The 15,278-nt window shown below is 37.3% G+C and overlaps 1 protein-coding gene across 2 annotated transcripts in view; it reads right to left on the reverse strand.

Annotated features, from left to right (window-relative positions):
* The window catches only part of fndc3bb (fibronectin type III domain containing 3Bb), a 76,321-nt gene that overhangs the window by 16,051 nt on the left and 44,992 nt on the right, over positions 1-15,278 (reverse strand). For both annotated transcript variants that reach the window (XM_065258433.2, XM_073813091.1), the window contains exons 7-21: positions 12,843-12,901; positions 9,914-10,077; positions 9,647-9,706; positions 9,361-9,499; positions 8,238-8,291; positions 7,147-7,271; positions 6,415-6,589; positions 5,720-5,806; positions 4,321-4,456; positions 4,168-4,239; positions 3,658-3,776; positions 3,473-3,578; positions 2,538-2,719; positions 1,320-1,433; positions 82-231 (exon numbers count right to left, since the gene is read on the reverse strand). In XM_065258433.2, the coding sequence (XP_065114505.1) occupies positions 82-231; positions 1,320-1,433; positions 2,538-2,719; positions 3,473-3,578; positions 3,658-3,776; positions 4,168-4,239; positions 4,321-4,456; positions 5,720-5,806; positions 6,415-6,589; positions 7,147-7,271; positions 8,238-8,291; positions 9,361-9,499; positions 9,647-9,706; positions 9,914-10,077; positions 12,843-12,901 (1,742 nt within the window). The remainder of the gene's footprint in view (positions 1-81; positions 232-1,319; positions 1,434-2,537; positions 2,720-3,472; positions 3,579-3,657; positions 3,777-4,167; positions 4,240-4,320; positions 4,457-5,719; positions 5,807-6,414; positions 6,590-7,146; positions 7,272-8,237; positions 8,292-9,360; positions 9,500-9,646; positions 9,707-9,913; positions 10,078-12,842; positions 12,902-15,278) is intronic.

A 15,278-nucleotide genomic window follows, 5' to 3' on the forward strand; every position in this document is an offset into this window, starting at 1 on the left:
TGTTCATAATTAGATTTATAAGACTCAAGCCTGGATTTTACAAACAGTATATATTTTTCAGTCTCATGTGACAAAATGTACCTGTAGTCTGCAGCAGTACTCTGTTGACGCCTCCAGGTTGGAGATCTGAAATTGGGTTTCCGTTCCACTGTAGAGCAGCTCAAGAGAGTCCAAATCACGTCCCCAGTCCAGCCGGTACTCAGAAATGTCTATCCCAGAACACTCTTTGCTCTGGGAATTGAAATCACAGCAGGTGTTATGCTCCGGACACTAAACAAATGCATGTTCTCAAGCCATACATGACTAATTACATGTTCGACACGGTTTCATTAGAGAAAGCATGAGAGAGTCAGCGAGTGCGCATTGAATAATGACTCACAACCTGGGCCTAAAACTAACTTTTTGCACACATGCCAATGGCCGATGATATAGGAAAGTGTACCAGTAACAATTATTTTTGCACTAGCTATACATATTTCAGTAACACTATGCAATAAGGTATTAATGTATGTGTTAACATTAGTGCAGTACTTGTTAAAAGAAAACAACACCAATTTTCAATAGTTTACTACGTTCTTACCTCAACTTAGACAAATTAATACATACATATCTTTTTTCAATGTGTGCACTTAATCTTTGTACAGCGTGTCGTGAATGTGTTAGCATTTAGCCTAGCCCCATTCCTTAGGATCCAAATAGGGATGAATTTAGAAGCCACCAAACACTTCCATGTTTTTCCTATTTAAAGACTGTTACATGAGTAGTTACACTAAATTTATCCTTGTTTGGATCCTAAGGATTGAATTTTTACTTGAATTTGGCACTTTGTGAGTGTTCAATTTAGGTCCTGCTCACAACCTTCGAAGATTGCAAACAGGAAGTGAAGGCAATTTTTATTTTTTACATTTATAAGACACAAATAAAAATCCCATTTATAACCAAATTCAACAGAAACCTGGAGTTTGTTTGTTCTGAAAGTTGTTCTTTTACAAGGACAAAAAGTTAAGAGAAAATAAAGTCGTATAATTCCTGAAGATAAAGATTGTGTGGACAAACTCTGCTTTCAGCAGGAGCAATTTTCCTCATTGTCTGAGTGAATGATGATATTTTCGCCACAGGTTGCTTTCAGCTTCCGCAACTGCTTTTAGTCCAATCTCGCAATTCAAAACATGTTTGTTTTTATGTGTACACAAGCCACTGGCGGTTGCTCAAAATGGATTACTCTGCCAGTGTAGAACATCATTTGGACAATTTTAAAGATGACAGCATGATTTACTATTTATTTACACACCTGAATAAGGAAAGGCAACCCAACTCACCTCCCAGGTCACAAAAGCACAGGAATGTGATGTCACATTGATGTTCGGTGGGCTACATTGGCCTGGAGGGCCAGCAGCCGTGCTTATTTCCACAGATTCAGAGTAGGGTCCAAACTGGAGAAAGAGAGATACTGGATTTGAGTTACAAGATTAATGGAAGCACTGCATTGTGCAATAAGGAGGGAATCTGTTATTTGTGTGACAGGTAAAACATAAACTGTGTTTGGCAGCCATCCATCTCTTGTGACAGCTGAATTAGCTTCTTAAAGGGATAGTTCGGCCAAAAATGATATTAAACTCATGATTTACTCACCCCAAAGCTGTCCGAGTGCATATGTCCATCGTTTTTCAGACAAACACATTTTCGGAAATTTTTGAAAATGTTTTAGATCTTTCAGTTGATTAAATGTAATGTTACGGGGTCCACGACTTTCAAGTCCAAAAAAAGTGCGTCCATCCTTCACAAATTAAATCCAAACGGCTCCAGGATGATAAACAAAGGTCTTCTGAGGGTAATCCGCGCGGTGTTATTGTAGAAATATCCATATTTAAAACTTTATTAACGTAAATAAATACGTTCCGGTAACGCCGCCATCTTAGTCACGTCCGCATTCAGGATGAGAGCTTACGCAGCCTATGGAGGCTACTCTACTGCTGCTCTGTGCCCCGCCCTCCGAATGTCGTCATACGTCACTAAGAAAAGTGCGTACACTACGCTAATACTCTCTCCTGAATACAGAGGAGTCTAAGATGGCGGCGCTACCGGAAGGTATTTATTTTCGTAAATAAAGTTTTAAATATGGATATTTCTACAACACCGCGTGGATTACCCTCAGAAGACCTTTGTTTATCATCCTGGAGCCGTTTGGATTTATTTTGTGAAGGATAGATGCACTTTTTTTGGACTTGAAGGTCGTGGACCCCGTAACATTACTTTTAATCAACTGAAAGATCTAAAACATTTTCTAAAATATCCGAAAATGTGTTTGTCTGAAAAATGATGGACATATGCAACTCGGACAGCTTGGGGGTGAGTAAATCATGGGTTTAATATCATTTTTGGCCGAACTATCCCTTTAATATCTGCAGCTGGCCAGAAATTCAGATTGAATTTGGTACTTTCTAACAGTGTACCCTGGATCAAGTTTCATATTTAAGAGGCAGATTAAGCAGAAATCCAAGCTTTTTTAACTGTACCATGCATGAAGTGTGACCTACCCCTGCCTTGTTGGCTGCTCGAACTTGGAACCTGTAGGTGGTGCCAGGAAGCAAATTACCCACAGTGCACTCTGTTTCTGATCCATGGTACACCTCCATCGGCTCTGAGCCGTCCTCCTCCATTGCACACATCTCCAAGCTAAACTCAACACCTTCTTGCTCTTCCCCACACAAAGATCCATCTGGAGGTGAAAGCCAAAGGGGCAGCGGGACACATAAAGAGAGAAACAAATAAGCATTAATTTAGAAATTTAGGAATACGCAAACCATCATCTCAGACACTTTGAGGCAATTAATGTGATGTGATACCGCACACAAAAGAACCACCTGGCGCCAACCTCTCAAAACTAAAAGACTCTCGACTCTTTCTCCAACCCTGTGCCTCACTAGCTACAGGAAGGAACCTGATCAATTGGCGTGATGGAGAACATGCAGTGAAGATCACGTCTGCTGAGAGTCAGCATGGACAGCTGAATTCAGCACTGCTATTTCTCAGTTATTTATAGACTGTAGTCTGCCTCTTGAATGCGCCCACCTTCAAAAACAGTGAGGCAGGACTATAAGAAATAACAAACAACCGCCTACCTTACACATAACCAACACACAAATAATGGTGGAGTGCACAAAATGGTGATGATGATGATGGTCAGGGTGTAAATTATACTTTCATGTAGTCCATTCTGGAAATGTCTATAATTTTTACTCTTTGGGGTGTTCGTAGTCTGGCTTATTTATCTGGTCTGATATGTGTAGATGTACCTGGCAGCAAGCATGCTCTATCTAAAATCTGACAGGTGTTTTTGCGGTCTCATTCTTCTTCTAACAAATAAAAAAATTAGCTAAACTAAATCTTTTTCAGCTATTCGTCCATAACAAAATATGGCCCAATAATAACAGCTTATGCATTAAATAAAATTAAATCAATTAAATCTCACCCCACTGCACGCTGAGCTCTTTGTGTTTAGCGTTACCCACAATTCTCGGCGGCTGACATCGGCCAGGGGGCGGGTTCACAGTGCATGCAGTCAAGACATCCGAGCACTGTAAAATATACTCAATGAGTACACAATGCTAATGTGAAGTGTGGTATAAATGATTTCACACATTTCTCAGCTCATACCTGGCTCTGCCCACCAGTAGTGACACAGCTGAGTCTTAGTGAGTAGCGTGTTGCCGGTTTGAGATCTTTACACAAATGTTTCCTCTCTGGTCCTCTATAGAGACTCGACCACTGCCTTTCTGCTTAACACAAACACTTTGATTAATCACAAACACATCTGTCTGGGGTGAATGAATCACAAAACCTGTCAGGAACACATCAAATATTTAATATATTGATATTGAATTAAATATTTGATTTTTGACAGGAAGGATGATTTAATAATATGGTGATTTAATAAAAAAATATTTTTTAATAAAAAAATTAAAAATATAGTGAAAATTATTATTATTTTTATAAAAAATATGGTGATTTAATAAAAAAAACAATGTATTACAATGTACTGCATTAAAGTAACTAAATGTTTAGATTGACCATTAAAAATAATGATAATTACAAAAAATACATCTGCACTTCAACGCCAATTTTTAAATAAATTTAATTATATAATTATATAAAACAGTCTAATACCTTCAGAATCACCTTCTGATATTTCCAGGATGTATGTCAAATCCCCTGATCCACCATCATCTTGCGGAGGTTCTGATGTAATAAAGATTTATAATAAAAATGGGCAATAAAAACCTGATAAAACCTGTTGAATTTATAAAATGGTGACAATACCCCATGTTACGCAGAAGCTGTGATATGTGATTGCGTTTACTGCAGGATTCATCGGAGGTCTGGGTCTGTCCGGGGTCGTCTTACACACCAGCAAAGAGCTTGGTGCGCTCCGCCAGTCGCCATTACACGTGATGAGCTGTAGGGGGCGACAGTTATATTATGCACAACATGAATCTGCAGTGAATGGCAAAAATAATCCTATGAAAATATGCACAGGGCTGCATCATATTGCCAACGAAGACTTAAAATATAAAAATAATTCATAAAAATGCACAATGTGTGTATTTTTAAGATGATACTTCATACATACTTAATATGTCATGCCATATGATATTTAAATATTTTCTTAAGAAATAGCACATATTTTGAGGTATATACACCACATCGCTTCCAGAAAACACCCCACTATTATGACAATTATAGTCTCTAAGGTCATAATGCCATCAGATGACAATAAACATCCTCTTTCTCTGATTTTCATTAAAGAACAGTTTCGTTTAGTGAACCTTTGAACGCAAGACAGTATCCGAATGATCAACAGTATTTTAGGAAATTACGTTTGAATCCCCTGAAATGAAACGGTGGTTCTCCTGAAACGCACACACACTGTTCTTTCCGTCTTAACACAGATTAAACTAAAAGGCTTAACATGCATCACCACGGGAAATCGATTGACATCTTACTCCAGCAACATCAACAGCTGCTGGATTTGAGAAAGAGCTCCAGGTTAAAGAGGAGCTGATAAAGAAATGAAAGCTCATTAGATTAGCACTAATTGCCTGATTGACAAAAAGGAAATGATGTATTGAGTTGGCTGGGGAATGTGCTGTTTTCAAGTTGCTTACAGTTGTGTGTTTACACAAGGATGTGGAACTTGAACATAACAACGAGCCCGTTTACACCTGGTGTTAAGATGCGTTTTGGTCGATTGGACAAGTGGACGGCGCTAAATACAGGTGTGAATGGGGTGTAAAATGTTTTATGCTCATCCGACCACATTCAGAAATGTGAACATAGAGGCTTTCATTGAAATAACTAAAGCGACTACTCTCTGCCTCTTTGGTTTTTGTTTCATTTTGCAAGCGTTTGAAAGTTTTGCAATCTTATTTCATCAATTGCTCTGAAATATGATAAAAAGCTCTTATATTTATAAAGTTTGCATCAATTTAAAACTGTATTTTCTCCCACACATGTTTAAACAAAAGCAGACAGACTCGCCCACAAAGCGGGCAAACGAGGAAAAAAAAGAGACTGGTTAAAAATACCAGGTGTAAATGTGAATGTGTCTCTCTCGTCCACTTGTGATCCTATTGACCAAAACACATCTTTATACAAGGTATTAACAGCCACATAGGCTTTTGAGGCATGTTGTTTGATGGTAAAATGACTCATGACTTACCCTGAATCTGTACTGTGTGTTTCTTCTTAGTGATTCCACCTTACGGCTCAGATCCAAACCGCTGTATACTGCCTGAAACTCCAGTCCCTAACAAATCACATCATCATTTAGTATACAACAATTATATATAGAAAATTGTTGTCAAAAAAATGACCGGTAGTGTAAACTGTTTGTTTGTATGTATAGATACACACACGTGCACAAACACGCGCGCACAAACACACACACATGCACAAACACGCACGCGCGCACACACGCTTTACATTACCGGTCAAAAGTTAGTGTATATTGATACAGAAATTTTATGTATACAGTGCGAGACAAAATTCATTAATATAAAAAATGTCAGGTCACAGCTTTTAACAAGCTACCAGTGAAGTAAAAACTGGAAACTAATAAAAAAAAATTGTGAACGTCTCTTTTATCATAAACGATTTTGACACGTGTGCAGCAGGCACTTATTTTGACAAAACACGTAATGCACATGGTTCACATGACGCAACAAACACATATTTTGAAAACACAAGCAACACACACGAAACTCCGAACACATATTTTGAATTTGCGCCCCTCACGAGCCGCCACTGATACACTGGACACCCGGGATATTCCCACAACAATGAGAAAATCTATGGTGTATATGACAACAGAATGATGAATGCACAGGTGAATTATGGGATGTGGGAGTTCAAAACCTTGTTCTCATCCTGCATCTCCAAGGTGTATGTGACCACCTCCTCAGGACTGCAGCTGTTCGGTCGGGTCCACTCCAGCATAACCCACGTTGGACCTGTCAGTACCAGCATTGGCGGTAAGGACGTCTGTGGTAGACTTCCGGAAGTGTAAAACACGACTTCTGTGCTGAATCCACTGCGGAGAACGAGAGTTAAACACATTGGAGTCATAAAAGCGATCAATTTCTTTTTAAGATTTTATGTGCCCTGAAAGCCTGAGAAATGCATTTTAAGGTTATAAATTGTTTGGATTTCTCCCTTTGTGAATTGGCAGTGTCGGCAAGTAGTGTTGGGGCGAATTTTCTCATTTACCACGTCATTAAACACAAGGATGATTTAGGGCCAAACTTTAATTTTGTAATGAATTTCAGCATGAAATATAAAAAATATTGTTTTAAAATTTACATCAAATAATCAATTCAAAATACAATATTTTACTTACATAAAAGTTTTGTAATGGTGTCATTTGACCATACCATAGTATTTTACCCCACCCAGCATTTTTAAAGTGTACTTATTAGTATATATTAAATATATCAAAATATAGGAAAATGTCCAAAAAATGTATTATCATATGTGTGTTTGTGTTTATATCTTATTGTATTTTTATAACTGTGAATCTTGTGTAAAATGAGAATCATATACCATGGTAGTACCTGAGCATTGTGTAAAAATTCAAACAAATATACAAACCTGGTGCCTATGTCATTTAGTGCGGCCAATCGAAACGTGTAACCAACAGCAGGGCACAACTTCGGGACTTTGTAGTGTCGCTGGTGTCCAAAGTAACATTCACGGAAAATGCTGTTCTTTTTTCCCTGCAAGTACATAATGATGCTGTCAGTAATGACAAATGAAAAAAACATCAAGACTATAAAACACAGAGGTAAGGGACAGACACATGCTGAGTCCACCCAAGCCTGAACAAAAACGCTCTTAACATGAAAAGAACAAACAGCTAAACGGTTGCTGGTAGCTGTGTTAATTGTCACAATGACAACAGGAGCCAGAATTAAATGAAATCTGGTGAAACTTGGGTTTTAATAAACTCTAAAAAGCTCTGAATAATGTCAACATGAAAGCTGAAAGCACACAAACTAGTTGACTTGAAAGAACAAATTGTTTACTGATCAGATGTTGCTACATCTCTTATGAATCTGCTGAAGAAAGCTAGAGCGGCTGTCAACACTATGACAGAATTATTAAGGATGACTATGAATGATAACAGAATTTTTATTTTTACGAGAACTAGTCCTTTAAAATCAAACTGCTTTCTCTGGAGTACCAATGTTTTACATACCGAAGAAGATACAGTACAAACAACAACAAAGCCATAGCACATATTGTCCCAATCCAGCAGATAAAAGAACAGAGGAAAGATTAATTCAGTATCCGGCTGCAGGTGCAGGCGAGATCACAAAGAGGACAAATCATTTCAAACCTTCAGTAAACGCATGAAAACCTACACACATAGCTTCATTCAGACAATGAAGTCTTATAGGGTGAATTAATCTGCCATTTAAATGCATATGAACATGTATACACCTACAGTACAGTATGACCTTAGTCTTTTATAAAACACAATAAAGCAGAAAAGGCAACAATGATGCAAGATCTGCCGACAGCATGACAGTGATATACAAAGATAGCGAAAGAAAAGCAACAAAACCCCATTCGTGACTTTCACCCACCCTTCTCTTAGCTTTCACCATTGTTTTATTCAACCAGAGTAAATGTCACATCCAGGATATAATACAGTAAGAATACGATCATGTAATACATACCTCAATCCATTCTAGTCTATAACTTGTGATTTTTGAGCCGTTGTCTGCAGGAGGCTGGAATAACATAGAAAAGATTTTAGTATGGTAAAGGTGTGTTTATATGAATGATAAATAAATAATTTTATCTTATAAAATAATTATTATATAATAATATAATATTAAAAATGTATGTTTTTCCAGAGAGTTATTGATGAACGAGTGTTTTGGTGGCATGCAAGTAAATTTTTTCATCATATGTTTTTTTCGGTTTCTAAGTTGGGTGTGTAAGATACCAAATTCAATGCTATGTCATATAAATCAGTGTCTTGTTGACTAAAACATAGCATCATTTTGAAATATGTCTGCAGCTCTTAGCAACTTTTTTGTTGGGCTTGAAAATATTTTGACCCAGCGGGGTTAATTGTAACGCTGTGTTACAACTAACCCCTCAGCACTTCCGATACAAAAATTGCTAATGTTAGCGTAATTCTTGCCGTTGTTTAAAATGGGCTACACACTAATAATTGCTGGCTGCCAACAAAATAAATGTGCCTGGCTGTCTTATCAAAAAAGTGTGTTAAATTTATTGTTGTTCATATCTTTAATATTGATTGAATGAGGTCACGTCAAAGATTGAAATCATAATGAAATGAATGGCTAAAATCAGACTTTGATGCTCATTATCTCAGAATTAGATTTTTGAAACTGTAGTGTGGTTATTACAGACTGGGTCACATATAAAAAATGTGTCATAATTGTGCTGACATATTTAGACATTTGTATCCATTTATAATTGAACTATTGTTAGAAAAGTGCTGGATAAATGAATACAGTGTGGATACCTGTCTATTGTAGTTAGATATATAAACAATAACCATTTTAAGTATATAGACAAAATAGTATTGAAATATTTGCATGCAAACTTAATTTTTAGCAAGTGTTACAACTAATCCCCTGCCTGTTACAATGAACCCCACCTATGGGGTGAGTTGTAACGTTTGCACTTCTGTCACGTTTGGTGTAATTGTCCAAGAATGGAAAGTACTAGAAACAAACTTAAAATGTTCATTTGTAGCAGAGATGTGTGTGTTGCTTGTGTAAAAATATATTTAAATCAAACCCAAATATTTTTTGAATGATGTACCTTCCACTGCAATGTGAGGGAGCTTTTTGTGCGATTGGACAGTCTGGGGGGTAGAGGTGTATCAGGGGGTCCGCAATGCGTAGTGAAGGCCCTCGCATCCGAACAGGGGATCTTTACAGAGTTACTCACTGCGCTTACTCTGTAACACATGCACATTACAGTCATACCGGATAAACAACCAATCATCACAATTAAAATCATAAACACTAATTTAATCACAAATTAAACCCTAATCAGAAATCAAGTCACATATCTTGGTCATTGAATTCAAAGCCCATAGCTTTACCTGACATGATAGTCTGTGGCTGGTCTGAGGTCAGTGAGGGCGTACTGGAGCTCTTCACCACTGAAATGTAAGACATACAGCGCTCTGATTGCAGGGCTAAAAGATTTAAGCATGCTATCAGACCTGCTTTAGCTTTTAGCATACTTTATATTAATAGCCCATCTCAGATAATTTCCAATCTCGTTTTCTTAAAATTTAAGATTTGTCTAGACATCTAAAAGGTTTTATTTGTCGCTTCCATGTCTGTCTGTACACAGGGGTCCTTACCTGTACACAACCTTGTATTTCCCATCCCGTCCCTTATCCGTAAGCTGTAGTTCATAGTTACAGGTGGGCGGAGCCGCTTCTCCCTGCAAGCCCCGCCCAGAAGACCCTGGCAAGTAAGCAGATGCCCAAGACACAAGAGCAGAGCGAGACTGGACCTTAGACACCTGAGAGATCAAAAAGAAAAACAATTTATTTTTAATACCGTAACAAGATTTTATGTATGTGACAAGCGTTTCATTATTTCCCCAAAATGTGTATCACTGTAATGCATCTAAATGTCTTGTGATGCATCCAAATGGGTCTCAGATCAATGCAAAAGCTTTTTGTTAATCAGCATAAATTAAGGCGTTACAACAAACAGCACCTTGAGAAATAAATCCTTTAAAATTTAAACAAATTACAATTATTGCAATATCATTGTAATAAAAATAAATTAAACACAAAAATGTGCTCTATAGCCAGCAACAAAATGTCACCATGCACATCAAACTAATGTCCCTAAAAGCAGGACTAATTTTCATTGAGCAAATTATACTTTTATATTCCTTTCTTTCAGTTTTTAGGCATAATAATAAAACCTAGACATGATCTTTGCACATATTTTCAAAAAGGGACGAGCCCCGGCTGCTGGGTTGTTTTAACCCATTGTTGTGTCAAATATAAACATTTTCTGAGTTAATTTCAACCCAGCTGCTGGGCTCGTCCCTTTTTGACCTTGGTTAAAAATACCCCAGCATTTTTAAGAGTGCAGGTTATTCACCCCACATTCGACAGAAACACCACAAAATAAATAATAAATCATGTTTAGTGGCTAATGCTGGGTACACACACACCAAAATCTTATAAGATTGTCGGAAGGGGGGAAATCAGCCCGATTATCTTTTGGTGTGTACCCAGCATAAGAAGTTACTTTTCAGGCAATTTTTTGCATAATAAACAGTCAAAAATGGTAAAATAGCCAGAAAGCAAATCTAGAAGCAGACATAAGTCCAAAATAAAGGGTTAAAAAGCAGACTCTGAATCATTTATGATGTCTGGTAAACACAAGCTGCTGTAAATAAGTGCTTAATTTGGGTGTCGAGACTCTTCTTCAGTGAATGAATTGATGAACACCACAACCGAGAGTGAGTCCTTATTCACAAAACATAAAAATATTTTCTCTGAAGCGGCTACTGCTTTACAAGACCAGATGAATCATGTTATATGATGCAAAACAGCTCTTTCGCTCTGACTGTCTGTGCTAATACAATGATCATCCAGACATGTTAAATAACAAAAACACAGTACTTGTACTTGGGAACTTACATTTACAGTTTGCATTGAGCAGATGCTACACTAACAGCACGTTTACAAAAGTATAAATGTCAATGCATTACATAAATAAAATTAAAACCTCACTACAGGTAGATGCATTAGTTCAATGTGGATAAAAGCATCCCCTAAATGTAAATATGCCTAATAAATATTTGTGAACTGTTTTGCTTGAAAACCACACTTTTACTGCGTTTCTTTCAAATAAATGCTATTTTGTTTATTTTGTGTGGCAAAGCCCTGACATCCATCCATTAAGTGTCCCAATACATTTTCGGGTCACTTTATATCAACACAGCATCCTGAACCTTGCTCATCTAAAAACACAACACATATTTGATGGCCTTGGCTTTTCTCCTATTTCCCACAAACCGATTACAAAATCAAACCACAAAGATGATAAACATTACTTTGGCCCCATCAATGAATCACTGAACCATTAGGACAAGCATTAACTCCTGCTGCCCTCTAGTGAAAGTAAATGGGATTGTTTTATCACACCATCTGTAGACACATCAACTGCAAAGTACAGTAGATAAAAAATGTGAAAAATGTATTTGTCTTTGTAAAACCCATTGCCATGTATCAAGGGCATTGATATGGATAGTTGCTCACAACCCCAAGACTCACTATTGGTCCCTAGATTTTGCCTTATATACTTGTGACAGAAGAGACTACAGTGTCTCTTATATCATCAGGCATCTTTTTGTCTCTTTATATTTTACGTTGTTGTTGTCCTCAAAACAAAAGTTGATTCCTTAGAAAGCTAAGTTTTGAGTAAAGGGCCGTTCACATTATAACGATGAATATAACGCTAACTATATTAGCGTCCATATTATAACGATTTTTGGTAATTCGCTCCCGCGCGGGGCACTCGCACAAATACTTCCCTTTAACGTTAACTTTTATTGGATATTTCTTGTAATAAAAACATTTGCAATTGTTTACTGAATATGTAAATATGCTGTTCTTGTTGCATTTACCCAGCGGGTAACGTTAACCAGCAGATGTCCTCAACACGCTGCGTTTTGCGTCAGTCTAAGCAGTGACTCTAGTTGTGTAATCTAAGTTAATATCTTACTATTAGGCGTAAAAAAACTTACTTTTTGGCGTAGTCTGTGTGTTAGGAAAAAAGCATTACTTAGTGAATTTCACAGCAACTGCATCAGCGCTGGACACCTGAGGTAATTTTATGTTATAGACCTCCGCACTGAGCTTTTCCACTGTCATGAAGTTTAAATAGATTTGATTGGCTGTCAATGGTTTATCGTTTATCCGGTGGGGAAAAATCACTCAGAAAGTGATCCCAACGATATCGTTCTTTGTATCGTTATAGTTATGGTGTGAACTATTTAATATAAACGATTTTAAAAACTATATTTTTTTATAGTTATCGTTATAATGTGAACGGTATAGCATGAATATGTGGTATGATGCTCAAGACTCCAAACACTAAGTAAGAGCAATAACCATGTTAAAAAAAACATTGAGTGGTGCAATAATAACGCTCCAGGATAAAAAAACATCCACCTGGACAAAACCATTAAATCTCATTTTTTGACTCTCTGTCTCTGCAGGACAGTAGATGTGTGAGGGCAAGATGTTTTGAGTCACCCACCTGGGGCTTTTCCATTCCTGATGGCACGGCCTGAACTCGTCTCACGTCCACATCGTGATCTACAAAGAGGAGACGGTAACATAGATGAATTTTAACCACGTCTGTCCAAGTCAGTCATAAATTAGCAGTGTGTGTTTGTGTGTGTCTGCAACGTCTCCATGCTGGTTTAAAAGGGAAAAGAACCATAAATTCACCAAACAGTGGCGGGACAAAGATAAAGATCTGTGGACATCCTGATGGATGGGAAGGTCGCACTGAGCCAGTAGCGAGTAGGAACGCAGCTTTTGGGGAGAGAGGTTCACAGGTCTGGGTCTTACAGGGCCCGAGGGGCCTCTGCAATGAGTCATCTTTGTGATGAAGTCATGGTAACATGACCTCATACTGACCTGTACGGTTTCCCCTAACGAAATGTTGCTGGATGTGGGGGGATAAAGGATGTTTTGAGTGGATTCTTTCTTATTTAATTCAGGATGGAAAAAATGAGTGGAAAATCCTAGCTTCCAGTCCATGTATGGATTGAAAATCAAACATGGTGGGTCAGTGTGGTCTTGACTGAATTACTCACAGGAACCAAAAGACTAACGTGTCACGACAGTGCTTGAGAATGACTACTGTAGCTGTTAAAGTTTTAGTAGTTTATCAATAGCTTATCTAAGTGATATAGTACTACGTTTTTGTTATACGGTATTACGCACTTGGATTGAGGGGCGAGCACTGTTTTAATAAAAAAATGTGGACATATTTTCCTATGCAGTATGCATAAAAACTAAAGTGCTAATTTAAAAAAATAGTGCAGTTTTGAGTGTGTCCTTTAAAATGCAAATGAGCACAATGATAGTGGTTTGTTGCAATTGAAACTCAATTGTGCTGTGAATTATTTTCTCTCTCTTTCTTTCTCTCTGCACTAAATGGCAGTGCTTTGGTTGGATTGTGCAGATTAAGGGGTGGTATTATTATAATAAGAGCTCCTTATGACATCACAAATAAAAAATTACTATACTTCGGCCTTTATTATAACGCTAAATATTTAGGTTATGAAGGAGAGTGGAACGATAGGAGATAATTGGATTGGAAATTAGATTTTTTTGGAACTTTTGAGATAATGCAAGTACACAACTACATAAAACAAATCATACTGCGCAAGTGCTTTTTGGATGTTTTCATTACAAAAATGATCCATATTATGGCTTTAAGTGTGTATTAGTAAATGCAGAAATTAACAAAAAACAAGATTACATTTTTTGTAAATTAGTAACTCATTGTTAGTTCATGTTGCGCATTAATGTTTACAAATACAACCCTATTTTATTTAAATTTCTCCAATGTTTAATCTTGTCCTATTCACTATGATTGGAAATAAATAAATAAAATAAATTAATCTGATATTGTATAGGTTGTATATTTAAAGGAACAGTATGTAGGATTGTGGCAAAAACTGGTACTGCAATCACACAACTGGTGGCCAATACACAACATGACAACATAAACATCAGTTGAGGGCTGCAACTCCACTTTTTAATGACAATATCCTGGCCAGACCACTGTTGTCAGTGATATAAGTATTTGATTTATGATTAATTGATATAAATTTCTTACATACTGTTCCTTTAAAAATATATTATTGCTTGTAGTGTAGTGTAGTACACTATCTATCGAGAGTAGTTTGATTGTATTTTAACTACTTTACCAAAAATTCAAACTTGTATTTCTCCAACACTGACTTTGAGAATCTCAGACACTTTCACTAAAACTGCCTCCTCTCGTCTCTTGATTTAATTCATTGGGTTTTGTCCTGCACGCTTTAACACGGACCAGGCTTGCGCCAATGCTTCAGACAGGAAGTGATCTGCGGCTCATTATGCGCTGTGGTTTTGCCACAGACAGACTACAAACACACACAAATACACTCTCCCTCGTTTCCACACGCACAGCCACACAGACAAGGCATGGGAACCAATGATCCAGTGAACAAAGACCAGCGTAAGATAAGACATTAAAGAACAAAGAGGAAAACTGCTAGACAGAATGAGCGCTTTTCAAAGGAGCAATGAAAGGAAAGGAAATGGTGATATGGAGATGTGGAATCAACCTCCATCTGACGCAACATGTGCTTCACATTCATATGCAGAACAGGGTTGATGTATGCAATGGAGGACAACTGAACTGTTTACTTCATATTGAGCAATATATACTGTATTCAACTCAATACTTAACCTAATAATAAAGGGTTAAATACTGCATTGTTGGATATCATATTCTGTGAAGGTTGTAAACGGCACATTTTAGTGCATTTAGTACTGTAGTTAGTAGATCCTGCAGGTATGCATGAATAATACTGGTGTAGTGTGCACAGTACACGTAAGAGTAGTATTGTAGTACACTACACTAAACACAAAGCAAGCAGGGCGAATGTGTGTAAAACATAAATTCACACAA

Source organism: Paramisgurnus dabryanus, chromosome 22 (genome assembly GCF_030506205.2).
Source record: "Paramisgurnus dabryanus chromosome 22, PD_genome_1.1, whole genome shotgun sequence".
Lineage (NCBI taxonomy): Eukaryota > Metazoa > Chordata > Actinopteri > Cypriniformes > Cobitidae > Paramisgurnus > Paramisgurnus dabryanus.